The sequence below is a fragment of the Gigantopelta aegis genome, chromosome 15, assembly GCF_016097555.1.
Source record: "Gigantopelta aegis isolate Gae_Host chromosome 15, Gae_host_genome, whole genome shotgun sequence".
NCBI classification, from domain to species: Eukaryota; Metazoa; Mollusca; class Gastropoda; order Neomphalida; family Peltospiridae; genus Gigantopelta; species Gigantopelta aegis.
In genome coordinates, this window is record NC_054713.1 from 32348680 (window position 1) to 32372677 (window position 23998).

General features: G+C 36.4%; 1 protein-coding gene across 2 annotated transcripts in view; it reads right to left on the reverse strand.

Annotated features, from left to right (window-relative positions):
• LOC121390489 (protein split ends-like) overlaps nucleotides 1-23998 on the reverse strand; it is a 108672-nt gene that overhangs the window by 65412 nt on the left and 19262 nt on the right. For both annotated transcript variants that reach the window (XM_041522320.1, XM_041522319.1), the window contains exon 2: nucleotides 16917-17171. In XM_041522320.1, the coding sequence (XP_041378254.1) occupies nucleotides 16917-17171 (255 nt within the window). The remainder of the gene's footprint in view (nucleotides 1-16916; nucleotides 17172-23998) is intronic.

Here is a 23998-nt window from a genome sequence, read left to right on the forward strand (position 1 = left end):
TCACTCTGTAAATGTCATTTATCAGCATTTCATATCACATTTAGTCTACTACTTTGGGTAAATTATTTTTAAAAAACCCCCAAAAAAACCCCAGCGCTTCTAGAATTTTTACAAAATCCACCAGCCATGGGATCAGTGATTTAAAAATTTTTACTAGCCATAATTAAAAATTAATTACTTGTTCTACTTTACCTAATACAATTTTACTAATACATGTAGTAATAATCAGATATGTTACCCAAAGAGAGAGATAGCGATTAAAAACACCAAGATTGGTGTGTGTGTGTGTGTGTGTGTGTGTGTGTGTGTGTGTGTGTGTGTGTGTGTGTGCGCACGCGCGCTGTGGGCAGGATATTCATATTTACAAAATAGACTTAAATGCAGTATTTGATGGGGGGTTTCACTAGTCGTCGGGCATGGCAATAGTAGTAATTTACTAGCCCAACATTGAATATCACTAACTATGGAAATGGGGCTACCATAATCTAGAAGTCCAGTCCTGCTGAAAACAAAACAAAAAATCCAACCCTGAAAACAAAAAGCTACAAATCACATCCATAAACTGACTGTTTCACTGAATATTTATATTAGAAAAAATGAGCAATCAATTTACTTACTTCAAAAAACATTTCCATTGAAAGACTGCAGTATGAAATTGTTTAAAGTAAAACAGAAATCAGGTGATGGAAGTTGTATTGTAAAAAAAAGAAGAAGAAAAAAAAAGCGACAATCGAACAAAATGAAATTCAAAGTGTCACTGTCGCCATCTTACAATCACGTTGTTCACAATGAGCACAATAAACTTTGGAAAAAGTTGACTTGGATGTCTTCATTAGTGATGGCCTACTTCGAGGAAAAGATGTAGTCACACATTTCTTGTCAAAACCACTAACATCCTAAAACAGAAATATCCAGGTAGAGATGAAGTGAATGGTTACTGCCCATCAATTCAAAATGCAAGCATCTATTTTCAAACCTGGTCCTTCTTCAAGAACTTGGCTTTTGAATGATTTGGCCTATATTTCTGCATCTCAAGCACAGGAAGTGGTCAGTGGGATTGGTCAGGAGTGGTGGTGGCAAGGCAAAGGATTCCTAGAAATATGCCTTTTCTATTTACAGTCTGAAAACATGCAGGTGTCACAGACAGGAAAGCACATTCCATGGCATTTGATCAGGTGTGGTGCACTGGTTGGAACGAGAAAACCCCCAATCAGTTGAATGTATCAACTGAGGTGCTTCGATCATGTGATATGGGCAACTCTGGTGAGGATTCAACCAACTGATCACTTAATATTTCAGAATATTTAGAATTTTACGCAATATTGAATAAATGCCATTTTATTGAAACCAAATTACCCTTTCCAGGTTATTTGTTGAAATGGACCAGCATCTATTATATTTTCAAATGCATCAAACCCAAGTTGACAGTTATGACACGAATACTGCCAAGATGGAGACATTGGGATGGACTGGCATCTATTTCAAGATCTCAAAACAGGGCGTGAAATAGGATCAACGTTTCTGCCAGAAAGAAATATTTGGGTATAGCGCTATGGAATTGAATGCAACCACATTCAACAGGGAGGCTTTCCCCAGAAAGGAATTACGTTAAGTTTAGGGTTATGATTTAGAAAATCATACAGTAATGATACCGTAAGAGTAATTAATTTTGTCCAAAGGTTAACTTAAAACAAAAAAATCTGCGCCATACCCATTTTACCATCTAGCAGAAACCCTTGATTTATGAAATGGCCTGCCATTAAGTTTTTAAAATAGCAGGTCAACAGAAACATGTCCTGCTAAAAACAAATATATATATATATATATATATACCCTGCTGGAAATTAGGGCGTTTAAAATACCAAGCTGGTATGTTATTGAAATTAGTGTCTGTCCAATTCATCACTCAGATCAGAATATCTGTATGAGACAATTTTCACAAATCTTATCGAAGAAGAAGAATGGTCCATATATTCCACACCAGCAAATTTTGATAGTCAAGACTTTTAAAATAGGAACAGAAGAAGAGAGAGAATGAAGTACCATTATCAACTTTCTTTTTAAATGTGCTAATCTAGTGATAGTCTAAACGAATGTTCAAGACTTATTTTGTTGTTCGATGCAGGTTTCGAAACTCGCCAAAAAATATGGTGGCCCAAAATATAATAATGCATATTGGCAAATTATTGTAAGCGAACCACAAGCAAGATTTTAATGTGATATACAAATATTAATAGTGGCTCATATGTTATAGCTCTAAAGATGATAATATTATTTGGGTGGCTAACTCCATCATATTTTAATATTTAAGTCCCCCAAACAGGATACTGGTCACATTTCGCGACCTGGTCACAGGCTGTTTGGGAGCCCTGCGATGTCACAATGCTCTGGTAAATGTCTACCACACAGTGTGTGTCCAGCAATAATACGGACTCCCATAGACCAAATGTGTTTTGTTACGCTATATATAATACTTAAACATATGCCCCAAAATAGTTTCTAATTTGAATTAAGCTTTAAATAAATGGCAAAACTAAACCGACTGTAACACCCATGTACAACACTTTCATCCATTTTTTTTCTCATTCTTACTCCAGCGTGAAAAGCAAGGAGGCTATTTTAATCAATAATATATTATTAACTGGAATCCACGGCTTGTTGCCAGGAGAACCAGATAGTCAGCAATTCAATTACTGACAACTCAATCACGGAGACAGAAATAATTACTGTAGCCTCTCGGCCACACAGACTTACTGGTGGTACATACGCGCGGAAGTACAGTGACGCGCCATCTTTAGAGGCCAGATAACAAAGTTATTATATCGGGGCATTCAATTAAATCCATTCCAGAGAGTCTGTGACACGTCTAGATGTCATTCCTAATGATCTAATTAAAGAAAAGTTAAAAACACACAACTAGAGTAAATTGATGTATTCAGAATCAACTATTGGATGTCAAACATTTCTGTTTTTCTGACATATAGTCTTAGAGGAAACCCACTACATTTTATATACAAAAAACCCCTGTAATTAAGAAACTGTCCACGGGGAAAAAAATATATCATTGAAAAAACCCACCCTGAATATATATAGTCCAAGGCAAAAAAAGTGCTGTGGAGAATTAAAAATTCCATGGCAATCTCCAGGGCAATGCCGATTGCCATGGGCAATGGGTTTGACATATTCCAAAGCCTTTGATATATCAATTGTTGGGCACTTGTTTTAAAGTTCTGGGAAAAACACAGTCAGATAAAGGAAAGGAATGATGCACTCAACACATTTTATTTACGGTTATATGGTGTCGGATATATGGTTAAGGACCACACAGATCAGTCAGATAATGGAAGCAGCAAAGAGATTCGATTTTCGCAACCAAAGCATATCGAGCGAGCACTCTACCAACTGAGCTAGATCCCATCTCTAATCTAATTAAAGGAAGGGACAATCAAGGCATTTGACCTGGTATGTATATTCAACGATACATAATGCACATTATTGCTTAATATCAACAAGTATAATTGTATAGTTAATTAATAAAACAGTTAAATGTGACGGCTATTATATATAACGGGCGCAGCCATTTTGTACCATCCCAGTGAATACGCCCTCTGGCGAGCTGGTGGTTACGTAATACTTAACGTGTCACGTCAGGAATTAGTCTTCGAACTGAAGAAACAAAACATACCTGATTTTTGCAGATGCATCACAATCTTCTGTAATAATATCCATCCCAATAACACAGCAACGTGTATATGTGGTTTATTTTTCAATACCAAATAAACCACCATTGTCAAAGTGTTGAAATAACTGTATTATACTTTGTATATAAATTAACCCACGTACTGAAATAATAGTCGGAGTGTTTTCTTGCTTAATTGGTCTTTTCTTTCCGTGGCTTGTACCTGTGGTTCTTGATTGGCAGGTGTATATTTAGATGGTCCCTAGACACTGTGTCTAGACACACTAAAAAGAAGTGCCTCTTTTATTAAGATCACAGGGTATTGTGTGATAACCTCAAATCGTAATGGACTTTACCAGCTTTATTACTGTAAGTAATTCTGTAAAACCCTTGATTAAGTAGACTTTCCCATCTAAAATCACAAAACTGACCAATTACGTAGTCCCAGAGAAAAGAAAATTATCACTTGGGTATCGTGAGTGGTCGTTTTTGCTCGAACGTATCCTACCAATAGGCCCTAATAATGTGCATTTTTTCTTTGGATTTTTTAAAAGAAAAAAATACTATAACTCCATTTCGTTATATTGATGCAAATTGAAATATATTTAGTTAAATAGTTTATTATAATATCAAGTCATTTATGTTGTTTTGCAAGTCATGTTGATGAAAGCGAAGCGCCTTGTCGTAAATTAGAGCATTTGTTTACACTGTGCATAATAGAGAAGTTGGACCTGAGCTGACGTCACTTCCCCTCAAGCTATACTACCGGAGGTCACAAAAACGAAACAAAATGGCTGCCCCCAGTTAGCAGGAATAATCGCGGTTTTTTATTAATTCAAAAATTACGCATTTTTCATTTGTTAAAGTGTCAGTATGTGTTGGTGGTCCGGGTATGCATCTTTCCAACAAATAAGGTTCTTGTTTAGTCTACCTTTAAATTATTTTTTATAAAGTATTTATTTAATATTAACCATTTAGAACAGATGGTAATTTTTATACAGCTTTAAGCTTCCTGTCAGCAGAATGGTGTTATAGTTATATCTATTGAGTACATATTTAATATTAATGTTCAGTATTTATTTAATATTAACCATTTAGAACAGATGGTAATTTTTATACAGCTTTAAGCTTTCTGTCAGCAGAATGGTGTGACAGTTATATCTATAGAGTACATATTTAATATTAATGTTCAGTATTTATTTAATATTAACCATTTAGAACAGATGGTAATTTTTATACAGCTTTAAGCTTTCTGTCAGCAGAATGGTGTGACAGTTATATCTATAGAGTACATATTTAATATTAATGTTCAGTATTTATTTAATATTAACCATTTAGAACAGATGGTAATTTTTATACAGCTTTAAGCTTTCTGTCAGCAGAATGGTGTGACAGTTATATCTATAGAGTACATATTTAATATTAATGTTCAGTATTTATTTAATATTAACCATTTAGAACAGATGGTAATTTTTATACAGCTTTAAGCTTTCTGTCAGCAGAATGGTGTGACAGTTATATCTATAGAGTACATATTTAATATTAATGTTCAGTATTTATTTAATATTAACCATTTAGAACAGATGGTAGTTTTTATACAGCTTTAAGCTTTCTGTCAGCAGAATGGTGTGACAGTTATATCTATAGAGTACCGTATATCTTCGCCTGTAAGTCGATCTCGGCTATAAGTCGAGTCCCTAATTTCAAGCCCTAAAAATTTTTTTTTTTATTGACCCGTTTATAAGTCGACCCATGAAAAACAACTTATAAATATTGAAGTATTTCTTATTTTTAGCACATGAGAACAATAATGTACAATATTTGAACAAATGAAAATTATTTTACAAAGTTCGGTTTTAACGTTTTGTACATCGCAAACAAGTAACATAGCATCAAAACGAAATATTCCCTTAGTAGATAGTGAAAGCTGTTTGGCTGTTATAATTATATACCGTATGGCACTGTACAGCATGGTTTTGTGCACAGAAAACAACTTTATTTATAAACACTGACAACAGATCACTACAATAAAACTGAAAGTATCAGTTAATCACATGTTTTGCCGCCATATTAATACATGTAAGGAGGATAACTCTGGAAAGTACACTGGTTTTTATGTATGTCCATATTGCGCTAGTGAACTACAGATATGGCCTCAGATTACAGTTATCTTCCCATTTGGTTGTCCAAAATCCGGAAGTTTCACCGCGCAAGTAGTCTGCTGTTTGACTGTGATTATTTCATGGCAGACAGCTATGAAGTGGCAACTGTTTGACTGAAGTGACAGGGGATAGCATGTAGTTTGTAAACATGTGTAACTTGTTGACATTGAAGACTTGTTTGTGGTAATTCCGGCCCATGCAAAAGTAGTGCTTTTTGTGTAAAATGGGTGTACTCCGGCCTGGTTTAGAGGGTGTGTCTGTTTAAACCAATATGCTGGGAGAAAGAGCTGGACAACAGGGGTTGTCCTTTTCAGGGTATGTGTCCCCCATGCAGGCAAAGGTACATACAAAACTTCACGGGCCTGCTGATATTAATAAAAATGTTATAGCCACTAAGGCTATATAGAAACATATAGCGAAATTAATTGTGGTCTGAGGCCTGATATCCGTCTAAAATGAAGTTAATCACCAACAAAACATTGTTTGAACAACCATTAATGCCAGTGACCAGATTTCAAAATAAACTCAGGCAACAGGTAGTTTACATTTTTGCTATTAGTGATGACCGTTATTTTAACTAAGTGGACTGTTCTCTTGGCATGCGAGTGAGATCGCACGCCTTTTTGCATAACCAAAACCGTTCTAATGTCAAAACAAAAAAAGGTTATAAAAAACAAATGTGTCAAATTAACATATTTGAGTATAAATACAGGGCAAACTTCAACAATAAAACTTGTAAAATAATCCCCAAAACGGTAATATTTTTGGGTGAAATTTTTTTACCCTCTTATAAGTCGACCCCCCCAAGTTATAAAATAATTTTTGGGTGAAAAAAATTCGACTTATAGGCGAAGATATACGGTACATATTTAATATTAATGTTCAGTATTTATTTAATATTAACCATTTAGAACAGATGGTAATTTTTATACAGCTTTAAGCTTCTCGTCCGCAGAATGGTATGACAGTTATATCTATAGAGTACATATTTAATATTAATGTTCAGTTTATAACTGATCATACTCGTGTTTTGTAACTTTTACAGCTTCCTTAAGCTTCCGGCCATGTGCATTGGGAGGTGGATGAGTGGATAAGTGGTGAAGGAAGGATGTATTGTCCAGAAAAGGATCTCCTTGGGAGTGGCTGTCCTATAGACGAGGCACTAGATAAAAGACTCATCGAATCAACCACTATTACTGGCCTCAGTGGTGTCATGGTTAAGTTATCGGCATAAGGCTAGTAGGTATTAGGTACCAGCTTCCACCCAGAGCAGGTTTTTAACAGCTCAGTGGGTACGTGTAAGACCACTACACCCTCTACTCTCTCTCACTAACCACTAACAACTAACCCACTGTCCTGGAGCAAGTTTTAACAGCTCAATGGGTAGGTGTAAGACCCCTACACCCTCTACTCTCTCTCACTAACCACTAACAACTAACCCACTGTCCTGGAGCAAGTTTTAACAGCTCAATGGGTAGGTGTAAGACCCCTACACCCTCTACTCTCTCTCACTAACCACTAACAACTAACCCACTGTCCTGGAGCAAGTTTTAACAGCTCAATGGGTAGGTGTAAGACCACTACACCCTCTACTCTCTCTCACTAACCACTAACAACTAACCCACTGTCCTGGAGCAAGTTTTAACAGCTCAATGGGTAGGTGTAAGACCACTACACCCTCTACTCTCTCTCACTAACAACTAACCCACTGTCCAAAACAGGCAGCCCAGATAGCTGAGGTGTGTGCCCAGGAGAGCGTGCTTGAACCGTAATTGGATACAATCACGAAAATATGCTGAAATTAAATGAAAATGAACCACCATTTTGTCAAATGCCCATTCGACTCTGCATTGTGCCAAGATACAGTCTTGATCGAGGATTACGATTTTATCATTCAGATAGTATGACAGTGTAGATTGGATATATGTATGATGTTTACACCAAGTTGGGGACATGTGCAATACAGCATTACCCCTGTATATTGCAATTGGATTTAAAAACGAAATGTGGGTCATGTAACCATAGCAATTACATTTTAAAAAGAAATGTGGGTCATTTAACCATATCAGTTACATTTTTAAAAGCAATGTGGATCACGTACATGAACCAGTTATTCAGTACATATGTCAACTTGACAGATGAACTTGGTAGAAGAATCAATTTACACTCGGCTGTAGCTTGTTCAAGTGAAAAATATTCAAATAGTTGTAACACCACCAGAAAGAGGAATAGGGGATTGGAGGGGGGGAGAGAGAAGTCAAGACTGTTTCTAAATCTTCCACAATTTTTCAGTACATATGTAGACTTGACAGATGAACCTGGTTGCATGTTCAAGTGAAAAATATTCTAATGGTTGTACACCACCAGAAGGGGGGAATCGTTAGTGTGTGTGCGTGCGTGTGTATGTGTGTATGTGTGCGCGTGTATGTGTATGGGTATGTGTGTGTGCGTATGTGCGTGTGTGTGTGTGCGTGTATGTGTATGTGTGCGCATGTATGTGCGTGTGCGCATGCATGTATGTGTGCGTGTGTATATGTGGGCGTGTGTGTGCGTGCCTGTGTGCATGTGTGTATGCGTGTGTGTGTATGTGTGTGTGTACGTGTGTGCCTGTGTGTGCCTGTGTGTGTATGTGTATGTGTGTGTGTGTGTGTGTGTGTGTGCCTGTGTGTGTATGTGTGTGTGCCTGTGTATGTGTGTGTGCCTGTGTGTGTGTGTGTGTGCCTGTGTGTGTATGTGTATGTATGTGTATGTATGTGTGTATGTGTGTGGGCGCGCGCGTGTGTGTATATGTGTGTGGTGTGCATGCGTGCGTATGTGTGTATGTGTGTGCGTCTGTGTGTATGTGTATGTGTGTGTGTATGTGTGTGTGTATGTGTGTGCGTGTGTGTGTGTGCATGACAGACTGTCAGTGGCCTGATTTACCGTATTACTCCAGGCACAGCATTGAGTCTCAATCAGTTTCCACCAGGCTTTCTTTAGAGGGAACAGGGGCAGGACATAGCCCAGTGGTAAAGCGCTCGCTCGATGCGTGGTCAGTCTAGGATCGATCCCCATCGGTGGGCCTACTGGGCTATTTCTCATTCCAGCCAGTGCACCATGACTGGTATATCAAAGGCTGTGGTATGTGCTATCCTGTCTATGATATGGTGCATATAAAAGATCCCAACCGTAAATGAAATGTGTTGAGTGCATTGTTAAATAAACCATTTCTTTCTTTCTTTCTTTAGAGGGAACGGACTTCAAAGGTGTCCTGTCCACCGGAGACACACAAAGTCATTGCATGATGTGCAAGGAAGGACGCAAAGCTTCACTGATGGAGTGTATTAATAATAAATGAATGATGATTGAACACTGTATTTTAGTCCTCCACGTTGGACGCGAGTGATCACACTTGATCGCCCAAGCGCACACTATTTTTTTTCTTTCTCAGAAGCGTTTTTTGTTTATAATCCATCTGAACTGTGGTAACAGCGCGCCTTCTGCTGGTTGGTTAAAAAGCTGCTGCTAGTGTTTGAATATCATTACACTGATTCAGTGATTGTTCAATATACATGTGCTAAACTCAAAGCTTATTTTTGTCAGATAGTGCAAGCTTTACTCAAGTTTTATCACTAGACTGGAGCTTATAAAAAAAAAGAGTGATTTATCACTCACCTGATATTTTTAAACGTGACAGATTGGTTTATTACAGTTAGTGGCGCTTAGAAAAACATGCAGGAATTTTAACTACTTTTTAAATCTCTCTACAGAAAGTTCATCTGCACTTTGAGCATATAGTGGGGAGGGATTTAGTTAGGTCGGTAGAGTGCTCGTTTGAGGTGCTTGTGTTGCAGGATCGAACCACCTCAGTGGATCCATTCAACTTATTGGGTTTTTTCTTGTTCCAACCAGTGCACCACAACTGGTCAAAGGCTGTGTGGTATGTACTTTCTTGTCTGTGGGAAACGTCATATAAAAGATCCCTTACTACACTAGGAAAAATCTAATGTTTGACATCTATTAGCCGATGATTAATAAATATGCTCTAGTGGTGTCGTTAAACAAAATAAACTAACTTTAACTTTAACTTTTGAGGGTATAGAAAGAAAGAAATGTTTTCTTTAACGACGCACTCAACACATTTTATTTATGGGTATATGGTTAAGGACCTCACAGATATTGAGAGAGGAAACCCGCTCGCCACATCATGGACTACTCTTTTCGATTAGCAGCAAGGGATCTTTTATATGCACCATCCCACAGACAAGGTAGTACATACCACAACCGTTGATATACCAGTCGTGGTGCACTGGCTGGAACGAGAAATAGGCCTTGAGGGTATAGATCCATAACATCTATTTTATGTCCCATCCACTGCAAGACAATATGCGCAGAATTCTACGAATATGTGGAAAACGTTCATCTCTGTTAAAATGCAACAGATAATAGAACTTAGGTAAGGAATGCCAGCCAATATGGACCCATCAGTACATGTCTAGGACTCAATGTCCCTCAGTGACACCAACACATTTTCATACTGTAAATAGAGAAGGCATGTTTCTAAGAATTCATGAGAAGACAGAATGTACACTTTGCTTCAGAATTTCTTTTTTCTGTATTTTGTTTTCTGCATTTTTTATTTTTTTTAACCATGATGTTGTTTATAACATGGTGCTTAAACTATTTTTAAGCATGGCTTTCACTGCATAAAAGTATGTTTAGCACAGAATTAATCTGAAATAAAACATAGTTAAATTGCCATCTTCTTTTTATCGTTTTTCCAAACACATTAAGCATAGGCATTCATACACTGTCTCCGACGCCATATAACTCTCAATAAAATGTTGAGTGCGTCTTATTTTTCCTTCATACACTGTCATCTACCTCTATGTGTACTCTTCATCTTTTCCAAGTTGGTTCGATTAGAAATGGTCTTTTAATGTGCCTTTACTGTGCTTTCAGCTTCTGCCATTATAATTTTAAAGCACAGATTTTTAATTTTAATGAAATGAAACATACTGACCTACTTTTTAGCCTCTCCCAGTAAAAACTTTAATTGAAAAGAAATCATACTGCACGCTGCCTACGGATTAGCCTTTCCCTCCATATTAATAAATATTTTAAGTATTCCATTGTGCTTTTTATTTTTATTTCAGAATACACAGATCTCTGCAATTGTTGATGACAAAATATAGGCTACATTTTCATTCAATATTTTTTTTCAAAATGTAAAATATGTTAAGGATATTTGAAATACAAAACACCGAGCAAAGTAACAAATTCCAGTTTATAGCTACTCTTTTATTATAAATGCTTGGACTGGTCCAAATGATATCATGTGACTTTAAAAAAAAAAAATGTTCATAACTCCATGAATCTCAATTTGACACATTTTTGGCAATGCTTAATAAACAAAATAGATAATTTTAACTGTTTTTCATATTAATGAAATACTTACACATTTGAAATTGTAAAAACTGAACGTGATAATTTTAACATTCATGGAAGAAAAGTTAGTTTGTGTTGGTTAACGACACCACTAGAGCACACTGATTAATTAATCATTGGTTATTGGATGTCAAACATTGGGTAATTCTGACATGTAGCCATCAGAGGAAACCCGCTGCATTTTTCCTAATGCAGAAAGGGATCTTTTATATGCATTTTACCACAGACAGGAAAGCACATACCACAGCCTTTGACCAGTTGTAGTGCACTGATTGGAACGAGAATCATCGAATAATGAACCACAGAATTGCTCATATCTATGTATGAACACCTTCATGCGAATGTGCTGTATAACGCAGTTCTGTGATTCATAAACATAAAAAATTATCCCATTCAAATGTTAAATGGCCTTAAAGAATTAATTTATGAACCGTGTCTCCATTAGCCGTGTTACCTCCACCAGTTCATGCACATGTACGCAGTGGTAGCCATGTGCTGGAACATTAAAATTACACAAGCTTATTGATACAAACACATCATCAGCAATGTGTGACATCTGAATCCTGCACACAGAAGCCAGAGGTATGTTCAAAGGGGTGAACCATCACAGTGGCTTGCTAGACTGGTTTTTGCACCTAATGTGAGATAACTGGGAGGGACGTATAAAGTGCTGGCTTGATGCACGGTTGATTTGGCATCAATTTCCGTCAGTAGGCCCTCTGTTTGGGATCGATTCCCGTCGGTGGGCCCATTGGTCTATTTCTCGTTCCAGCCCGTGCACCATGACTGGTATATTTTTTTGTTAGCAGGCCATATTTTACTTCCTATTTTGAGCCCTGATAACAGTAGAAGGGAAGGGGCGGGACGCAGCCCAGTGATAAAACATTCGCTTGATGCGCAATCAGTCTAGGATCAATCCCAGTCAGTGGACCTATAGGTGGTATGTACTATCCTGTCTGTGGGATGGTGCATAAAAGATCCCTTGCTACTAATGAAAAAATGTAGTGGGTTTCCTTTCTTAATTACCAAATATTTGACATCCAATAGCAGATGATTAATACAGGCTTTCAAGCAAGATTTTGTGAAAAATAAGGGCTTTTTTTAGGGGAAAATTCTTAAATAATAAGGGCTATTTTTAGGAATTTTTAGGACTTTTTTGACAAAAATAAGGACTGAAATTCAATAATCAATATAAAAGAAAAACATTCTGTACTCACCTCCAGGGAGAACATAAAATTACCAACTCAGAAGATCATGCCAATGGTCATCAACAGCGATATTCAGCATATCAATACAACCAGATTAAAGTAATCTGATATGGTGCAAATCCATGCTGAATATGATGCTGATAACCACCAAGATGTCTTCTGAGAAATACATTAATTCAACATATTCATTATCTGAAAGTATACTAAGGCTAGATTTAATTAATTCCAACACTTATTTTATGTTGCATTTATCAAAAAATTTGAAAATATGAAAATTTAGGATTTTCACCAAAAAATTAGGGCTTTTTAGGATTTTGAAGCTTTAATAAGGAATATTAGGGCTGCTGTCAAAAAATAAGGAAAATTAGGAAAATAAGGGCCCGCTTGCAAGCCTCCACTAGAACACATTTATTTATTAATAATAAATGAGTGTGCTCTAGTGGTGTTGTTAAACAAAACAAAATGAGATAAATGTGATACTAGTATGATATAATCCATACATCAGGCAACATTTTGTTTTCAAAATCTTGATTAGCAATATTTTCAGTCAATTAAAAATTGATTACTAACTACTGTTTAATGTTTTAAAAATTGTATAGCAATCTCTGAAACATGAACAGCAAATCGCAATGCGATACTAAATAAAATATTTCCTGTGATAAGCATTATTTCTAGTCAATTAAAAATTAATTTTAGCAACTACTGTTTAATGTTTAAAATTGCATAGCTATCCTTGAAACGTGTGTAGTGCATTGCAATGCGACACTGAACCAAATATTCCCAGTACAGGTCATGCTATTGTTCTAGGTGTAGACTACTCTTCAAGAATCTACACCATTGAAACAAGGAAGGAAGGAAATGTTTTATTTAACGATGCACTCAATAATGATATGGATATGAACAACAGAAGTGTCCACAACGACCAGGGCTTTATTTTCCCCTTTAAAACAAGAATTGTAGGATGTAGCCCAGTGGTAAAGCATTCGCTTGATGCGCGGTCGGTCTAGGATCCATCCCCGCTGGTGGACCCATTGGGATATTTCTCGTTCTAGCCAGTGCTCCACAACTGGTGTAACAAAGGCTGTGGTATGTACTACCCTGTCTGTGGGATGGTGTATATAAATGATCCCTTGCTACTAATTGAAAAAGAGTAGCCCATGAAGTGGCGACAGCGGGTTTCCTCTCTCAATATCTGTGTGGTCATTAACCATTGGTCTGACGCCATATAACCGTAAATAAAATGTGTTGAGTGAGTCGTTAAATAAAACATTTCTTTGATTTCTTTCCATATAACCGTAAATAAAATGTGTTGAGTGCGTCGTTAAATAAAACATTTCCTAATAACAGTGGTATGGATATGAACAACAGAAATGTCCACGGGACCTGGCCCTGTGCTTATAAACCTTAAAGTCTAGACTTTAATGAAGTTTAGACTTTAACGTCATGGCAACGCCATTCAGATAGCATTATGTTAAAGTCTGGACTTTATTAAAGTCTAAACTTTAAGTTTTATAAGCACGGGGCCCAGGGCATTATTTTCTCTTTTAAAAACAGTTACATGTAATACATGCAGAGGTGAGCCAGTCACATGCTGGTAGCAGTCACCTTCTGTCTGGTTTGGCTCAACTCCAGCTAAAGCAGCTGTTGGAATCTCTACAGTGATATGGCAGCCATCCAGAATATTCCACTGGCAGTACATGTACTAATGTAGATATTCGACCGTGTATCACAGGCCACGCACTCAACAGAACCGAGTACTTCACTCAGTAATATGCTTATCACTGCAGTAATACCATACAAAAATGTTTAAAAACAAAAAATAAAAGGTCAGCTTTTCAATACATGATGTGTGTATATGTGTGTGGTGTGTGTGGTGTGCATGTGTGTGTGTGTGTGTGTGTGTGTGTGTGCGTACATAAATACTAATGGAGCTGCTGCAATGGTTATATATCAGGTTATTAAAAGAATAATAATAATAATAATAAATAAAAAAATTCAAAATTCAAAATATATATATTATACATGTTGAAAAAGAAAACTTGTTGCAAATGTCTATCCCTGTGTCACTTATTAAGACAAATTTTTATCAAGTATTAACTGAATAAATTATTCTCCATATCTAACAGAATATCAGTCTTGTCTTATGTTTTACAGAACTAATCATATAACATTCAAGAAAAACCTAAACCTTAAACTTGAAGTATTGGAATGTACTTTTGAAATATAGATCAATTCAAAAAGCCAAAGATAAGATGATACTCCCATGCATTAACTTCTTCACATAAAATATTTATCCATCTGGTATGCACTTTTCCATTTAAATACAGGGTCATGATACAACAGGATAGATCATGATACTCCAGGATATATCCACTGAGGAAAAAGCTATTAGTTACATATATAAAGGGACATTCCTGAGTTTACTGCATTGTAAGATGTTTCAGACTAATAAAATATTTCTACGATTAAACTGATATATTAAATATATTTTCTTGTTTAAAATATCAGTGTCTGTATATTCAATGTGTTTTTGGTCATCTTAATATTTGTAACAAGCCCAAACTGGATTTTGTCTTCAAATAATTTCATACATACAAAAAAACAATGTTTTAGAAAATAAGATGAAATTTAACCTAGTACAAATATTAGAATTATTAGATATATATTTAATATACAGCCACTAATATTTCAAGCAGGAAAATATATTTGATATGTAATTATAATCGTAAAAAAGTCTGTTTGTCGACATCTTAAAAACTGCAGCAAACTCAGGAATGTCCCTTTAACCATTTCTGAAACAAAAGACAACACAAAATGTATTCCATGTCATAAGTAATCCACATGGAAATAGATCCACCAGAAGACATACACTTCTTGTAATCCGTAAGGCAAGAGGTATTCCTGGAACAGACGTCCATCATATTCCTCTTGTCGATGAACAAAAATGATACTCCGGTGGCTCCCGATACAAGGTCAAGGTAATTATAATAATAAGCTCCAATGTAGGACTCCAGATAGCAGCAGCTGAACGTAACTACCTTTTAAAATTTGTATTCCAAAAGTCGAAAGGTGATTCATTATATTCCATCATTCTGTTTTGAGGTGCATCCTATTTATAAATATTCCAAACCTTGATGGTCAGTGCTGAAGCAGATGCGAAGCCTTAATCCAGGACTATACTCCTTTTGGTCATGATCTTCTTGGTACGATGTATCAAGTTGTCTTTGTAATCCAAAGTTAGGGCCAAACTTTCCTTCATGCTCTTCTTCAAAAGATAATCCAAACGTACAATTAAATTCCACGATGGTATCCAATTGTCACAGACAAAATTATGTAATCCATGCCATTGGTAAAATCCACCAGTCTTCTGCTTTCAAATGCAAATCGCAGTGAACTGCTCAAATAGTATAATCCAACAGGAGGATGTGGTTCCTTTGGTTTTTGTGTAAAATCCAATTGTTTTTTGATTTATGAAATCTGCACTAATTGAAAATTAAAGCAAATTCCATTAAAATATTCCATAGCACGTTCTTCTACCTGGGGCAAAACCAGAAGCACATATATCCATAAAGATGAAAATCAGACTGTTAAAATACATCCAAAATAAATGACATATCCACACTGGTGATTGGATCAAAAATATCATGATAAAGTTTGGTATGTTGTACAACAAAACAGGTAATGACTCCAACATTACTACAAGAAGGGCACATAGATCCACAAAGAAAGGAAAAACAAAAAAGGTGTCACCACGTAGCAAATAAGTCACGTAAGTCACAGCACAAAACAAAACAATACTGACCAATGGTAAAATGAGAGTAAAAATTCCAATCAATCAAGATATAAACAGTGTTTTTTCTACTTTGAACAAAAAAAAAAAAGTTTCTATCTTGCAACACTGCTTGCAGAATTCACAAGATGCTGCCTTAATCATTCAAGAATGGTACAAGTATGTTGCATGGTTTGGTGGCATTTGCAATGTAATGCCAACCCAAATTTTAGTAACTGTGCACTATACCAAATGTCAAAGTAACCAAAAACAATGGTAAATTCTAATGCCATGGCTCCTATGGACTCCAAAACAAACTGTCCATTCCAATGCCAAGCAACAAAAGTACCTCAAAGGTATTAGAAATGTCCCAAACAAAAAAACTGATAACAAACCCATAGTTTCGAAAGATAGCAGGACTAGCTCTGCCACTCTCCAAATTCGCCATTTGCGAATTTTAGGAACTTTTGGCGAATTTTATTTTAATTTGGTGGAGAAATTTTTTTGTGTAATAATTGTTATTTTGTTGCAAAATAGTTACAGATTTAGCATTTGTGAGATAATCTGGCAAAATGTTCTCACCATACAGAGCTAGCTCTGGATAGCTCGATTCGCCCACTGTCAGTGTGAATGCACACATCATGAAAGATCCGTGGCCATTGTCAACTTACCCTTTAGTCCACGTGAAAGATGATCCCGTGCCGCGGTTGTTGCTGGGAGGGATGAAGGGTTCCCTGGGCCGGCCTGCGGCGCACCCACTGGCCGAGCCCTCGCAGTAGTCCGTCCTCACCGTGCACCCGTCGAGGATGTTCTCAGAGCTGTGCGCCTTCGAGGCGGACTTGATGTCCATAAACGCAACCGTCGCAGATATGGATGTTTCATTTTCTTTGACAGGATGAAGCTTCACACTCTGGATTTTACCATATCTGAAAAACGGAGAGAGAGAAGGAAATGAAGAACAAATTTTATTTAACGACGCACTCAACACATTTTATTTACGGTTATATGACGTCGGAAAACGGAGAGAGAAGGAAATGTTTTATTTAACGACGCACTCAACACATTGTATTTACGGTTATATGGCGTCAGACATATGGTTAAGGACCACGCAGATATTGAGAGAGGAAACCCTCTGTCACCACTTCATGGGCTACTCTTTTTGATTGGCAGCAAGGGATCTTTTATATGCATCATCCCATAGACAACATCACATACCACGGCCTATAATGTACCAGTGGTGGTGCACTGGCTGGAGCAAGAAATAGCCCGATGGGCCCACCGACGGGGATCAATCCCAAACCGACCGTGCATCAAGCGAGCGCTTTACCACTGGGCTACGTCTCGCCCCTCTACAAATTGAATTATTATAAATGTTTCAAGTGTGAGGGCTGGGAAACTGAAAACCCCCCAACTACAAACCAAAAACGAGCAATACATGACAAAGTGAGATAATGCATTACTTATATAATATTAATTAGTGTTTTAATATGTACAAAACATAGATTATTGCACTATTTATAAAAAGAGTATTTGAACGAGAGCTTGGAAACTGGCTGTCCATGCAAGCCGAATAGTCACAGCCAAGACACTCTGGGCTACCACTAAGGTCAAGATTTAATTGCTACCAGAAAAATAATTTGGATCCAGTGTATGGATCTTTCTTCTTTTTATAAAGACTTGCAGAATCAAACCAGATAACCAATGTTAGACACTTAAGAAATAATGGAATTACATGGAAATCGGAGTTGTCATATCCCAAATAATTGAGCTGATTTCCATTTACTATGATTTCATACCATCTCGTCTTGCAACACAGCAGACTTTTGTTGGCAGCACTAGGTTTGTGCTACTGAATTGATGTTACTTGTAACTTGCCAAGTTGTCTGTAGTACCATTCACCAGGATAATCTTTCCGGTAGATGAGGGTTCTCTTTTAATATGTGAACAATACGGGCTTTATGCCAGAAAATAATTTCAGATTGTTAACAGACCATAAGTTCCCCTATTAGCTGGTTATGGGTTTGAAATGTTTTAAAATTGGACACCATTTCATGCACTTTCACAAGTTTCAAACGGTATACAGTTCTCTTACTAAAATCATTCTAAAAATTATTAAAATATATTCATTACGGCAAGTTCTAAGATTTTAGGGCATGTATTTTAACCTTCTGGCAGAAACCTTGGAAGTGTCACACTTATGGTACATCTAATTGTGTACATCTCTGTAAATAGACATGTGTGATGAAGATGCAGGACTTTAACTGAAGAAACTGTTACCTATAGAAATATTTTAATGTTTTTGCTATATGCAAAAGCTCACAGAAGACAATTTTAAGCCTGTTTACAGCAATTTTAAACAAGTAACTTTTGCAGCAACAAATAAAAAACTAAAACTGATCCCTTCAACCATTGGTACTGTAATCAGGTTCAAGCACAGTGATGATGATGAGATGACGATTATGATGATAATGATGATTAAACTTCTTTTTTCTTTTTTTAAATGTATGTATGCAGTGTTAACTTTATGCGCCCACTGGTAAAGTGTCCGCTTGATACGCGGTCAGTCAGGGGATCGATCATCGTCGGTGAGCCCATTGGGCTATTTCTCGTTCCAGCCAGTACATCACAACTGGTATATCAAAGGTCGTAGTATGTGCTATCCTGTCTGTGAGATGGTGCATATAAAAGATCCCTTGCTACTAATGGAAAAATGTAGTGGGTTTCCTTTCTATGACTATATGTCAAAATAGCCAATGATCAAGGTGCTCTAGTGTCGTTAAACAAAACAAACTTTTTTTGTCAACTTATGCTGAACCAAGTTCAACACAAAAATAACTGCCAGCAATTAATTCTTTCAAAACTGTTTCCCATGACTGGTACATCAAAGGCTGTGATAAGTGCTGTTCTGCCTGTAGGAAAGTGCATGCAAAATATCCCTTGCTACTATATATGGAATAAATGGATGTGGGTTTCTTCTAAAGAGTATATGTACATATCTGAATTACCAAATGTCTGACATCCAATATGAATGACGACAAAACCGTTCACCGCTATCAAGACTGTATCTCTGCATAAGGCAAAGTCAAATGGGCATATTTTGCCAAACAGTGGTTTATTCCATGAATCTCCATCATATTCTTTCTTTTTAACTTATTTTTCGCACTTACATCCAATTAAGGTTCAAGCACGCTGTCCTGGGCACACACCTCAGCTATCTGGGCTGACTGTCTAGGACAGTGGGTTAGTTGTTAGTGGTTAGCGAGAGAGAAGAAGGTGTAGTGAACTTACACCTACCCAATGAGCCCTTAAGAACTCACTGTGGGTTGGAGCCGGTACCGGGCTGTGAACCCTGTACCTACCAGCCTTGAATCTCCATCTACTGCCTCATTTATAGGAGCAGCCACTCCCAAGGAGATTCTATACTGGTGGTTAATTAGCTGATGATTAATTTATAACAGAAGATTAGACAAACGAATCTAGCCGTTACCAGAAATGTCTTTGTTTCACATGTAAATCTGGTGGTCTACAAGATAAGCATTTCTCAAAAGTGGCATTTTCATACCATCAACATTTTGATGGTGTCCCAATTTTATTCCCGTCGGTCATAAAATACTCCCATAAAATGTTTAGTTTTAAAATGAACTAAAAATGTTACTGAAATTGTTCAATAAAAACATTTTTGGGAATCATTTGTTTTCTAAATGTAACTGTAAATGAGATGTTTGGATTCCTTTTGCTCAAAGTTCAGTTATATATACACAGCTACTATAGTACTTGTCATACCCAGGATTTTAGATTGCACCAATGTTAAGGTGATAAAACACTGTGCCCAAGACATGAATACCTAAAATAAGCACCCCAAAATTAAGTAGAAACAAAACATTTCACCTCAAAACCAATGAAATGTTACATTTTAGTAAGATTGTCAAAAATAACCGAAAATTAATTTCTAAATAGCTACAGTTCTCGAACAGCTGTTACTAACATTTTTGCACTAAAAGATCTCATAGTGCTCAAAACAGGCAAACAACATGTGGTGCCAAAATGTGTTGATATACATGTATAGCCTGGAATACAATATTGGTATTCTTTTGGTCATTGTGCATGCATGTACATGGCTAATATCATACAATCAATCACCCTTTTCACTCGTGAGCCTTATTCTATATGTATCCATTCGTCTGAGCAAAAATTGGCTGCTATGTATTATCGTTGTTAGGGCTGTGGTACGTATTGCATAATCGGCTTTTGTCATGCAGCCAACCAATTTGTCACATTTGGCATGTAACAAGTGTTAAAAGTCTGCAGGCAAAGTAAGCAAATATTCAGGCCCTGGAGTCCACTGTTCAGTGATACAAGCAGGATGTAGATCTACTTTCGTCATAGCATCAAGTTTTTCGGTGGAATCATTCTCGGATTGCCCCACCCACCCCTCCCCATTCTAATCAGTGCCTCTTGAGTGGTATATCATTGGCCATATAGTATGTGCTACCCCAGTGAACATTTTTTTTTTTTAAATCCTGATTAGCGATATTTCTAGTCAATTGAAAATTGATTAGCAACTACTGTTTAATGTTTTAAACTTGTGTAGCGATCTGTGAAACTTGTTTAGCTAATTGTGACGCGATACTGAACAAAATGCTTGCTGTATCCTGTCTGTGGGAAGCGCAAATAAAAGATCCCTTGCTGCCTGTTATAAAAGAGTAGCATATGTGGCGACAGTGGATTTCCTCTAAAAAAAAAAACAGTGTCAGAATGACCATATGTTTGACGTCCAATAGCCGATAATAAGATAAAAAATCAATGTGCTCAAGTGGTGTTGTTAAATAAAACAACAGTACTTTACAAAAGATCCCTTGCTGCTAATGAAAAATGTACAGCAAAAATGGTTTTACATCTATAAATGACATGATTTTCGAAATTAGCTTCTTGGCGAATCATAATAAAATATATTTGCCACATTCTAACTTTAATTTGCATTTGGCAATTTGGTGAGCAAAAGCTTAAACTGTGCTTGAGAAACTATCCACTTCTGTCAAAGTCTGCACTGCGGTATGTTTTAGGTATACCTCTAACATACCTTTTTAGCTTCAAATTCAATAGTACAATTACACTGGCCTAACCTTTCATTAACAATTCGATCATCAATGGAAGTTTAGTATAAATCAATATTTATTGTCAAAAAAGACCAAATAGCTAGGGCTGGTATGCAATACCTACATTTTGTTCAGTATCATGTTATGATTTGCTGTGAAAGTTCCAGAGATCTCTGCACAATTTTAAAACATTAAACAGTACTTGGTGATCAATTTTTAATTGACAAGAAATGTTGCTGATCAAGATTTTATAAAACAAAATGTTTCCTGATATATCATAGCCAAGCCAAAGTACTTAGGGATAATACTGAGCTTTCAGAGCCTTGGCTGTAAGATAATAATTTCAACAACTTTATCTGTTGTATGTTTTAAACAAATTTAACAGTACTTGGGACAAATTAAATATTTTTCTTTGTAAATGCAATCTACTAGATGAACTACTAAGTTTGCTTAATATTTGTTAACCATTCAAAATGGCACCACAATAAAACGACCAATGGACATAGCAAACTGCATTTAAAATAATGACTTAAAATGGCTGCTACATATGTGTGTTATTTTTAAACTGCAGCTAAAAGCTGGCTCAACCAGCACTTTTTGAAATGCCAGAGGTTGAACTTCAGCCATCATCCACTGACCGACTTAATTGTACATCTAGCTAGGCCTCCTACCAATTACCTTTTGAAATTGTGTATAATGTGCATGTACTGTTGGCTACCATTACTGAACTTTTCCCCTACAAAAGCATATTTTTAAACCAAGTCATTTTTAAAACAGAAAAAAATGCTAGATGGGTTGAAACTGCTAACAGGCAAGTGATGTTATTCTCCAGCCATGGGGAAACAATAGACTTGGTCGTTTCAGACAGGGCTTTTTCAATGTCACCTTTATTACAATAAAACTAGACTTGCTCCACTTTATTTCTCAGGGATGAAAATGACACTGGACAAAAGAATCCGGAAACTTTGCAGTATTGTACATAGTGTTAAGTTTCAATGTGTTTTTTATTAAACACAAATAGGAATAGTTGTCTGGTACCTATAAAAACCGGAATTTAAAAAATAGATAATTATATTATGTACAAGTTATATGATATATAACTTTGAGAATTAATTCTTTTATATGGAACAAGTTTTCTTGTTTAAGATGTCTTTTGTAAGAAGCTTGTTATATATGTGCTGGCCTTTGTATTGGAAAAATACACATAAAATATCTCGCAGAAAGAAATAACCCCCGTGGTTGTTGGTGAATTATCATAATAGCTATGATTCACACTCAATAACCACAAAGGGATCTTTTATATGTACAATCTTGCAGGCAGGATAGAATATACTACTAGTATATGGCCTTTGTTACAACAGTTGTGAAGACTGGCTAAAGTGAGACATAGCCGAAAGGGCCCACATACTGGGATTGATCAAAGACTTACCTGGTAGTCATTTCATACCATTCCTTAGTTAATAAAAAATAAAAAAAATATTCTTATTTAACGACGCACTCAACACATTTTATTTATGGTTATATGGCGCCAGACATATGGTTAAGGACCACACATATTTTGAGAGGAAACCCGCTGTCACCACTACATGGGCTACTCTTCCGATTAGCAGCAAGGGATCTTTTATTTGCGCTTCCCACAGGCAGGATAGCACAAACCATGGCCTTTGTTGAACCAGAACTACTTTTCTCTTATGATTCCTGCAGGACAAAGTGCATTGTTCTATTAACAGAATCCCAATAAAACAGACCTCTTTCAGCAGTGAGATAAAAAAAAATGTAAAAGTTGTATAATAAAATGTTCATAATCTGATATTATACAATGCCTTTAAAACAAACAGTGCTAAAAAATAATGCATATCGCACCGGCTATACAAATTTCACACATCATCGAGACATCAAACGTCACTGCGACATTCTTGTGGCTTGGTGAAAATGACAAACATCAGTGACAGTTATGACTATATTAGGTCTCTGAAGCCATCCGCAGTAATAATAATACACTATAACACTCACTTATGCATGGCTATGTGATACAGATTTTTATTAACCAGGTATTAATTTTTATTTGTTTTGCTCAGGTTGGGATGTTGCTCAGTGGTATGCAGTCCTCACTGCGATGGATTATAGGATTAATAGTCCTCAATAAATCCAGGGATACTTCCCATTCCAACCAGCGCTCAATGGTATGCCCTGTTCCATCAGGACTTTAGATGTCACTAATTTGGGTACAAAAGGGTTGAGATGTTTTAGTGGTTTTAATTTTTTTTAAATTGTGTGTCCTGAGCACAGTAAGGTATTTTTATTACAAAAAAATTTGTTTTGATTAAAGCTTAACATTTCAGTGGTTTTGAGGCCAGCATGTTTGTACCTAAATTTGGGTATAAATAGTTTGAGCTTACACATTTTGGATACGACGTTCAATTACACCTTGGATTTCTGTGCATTCTAACGACGTCATATCATATGGCAACTGTGGGTTCCTCTCTTTACTGACCAAGTGTCACGATAATTGTATGCTACATATATCAAACAACCTTAGTTTGAAATTGGGCAATAAAAAAATGTGTGAACAATCTATAAACATCATATCGATTCAATAATGATCCTTATTGATAAATTGTAGTTTTGAATTTAAATGAAAAACATTTAACCAAAAT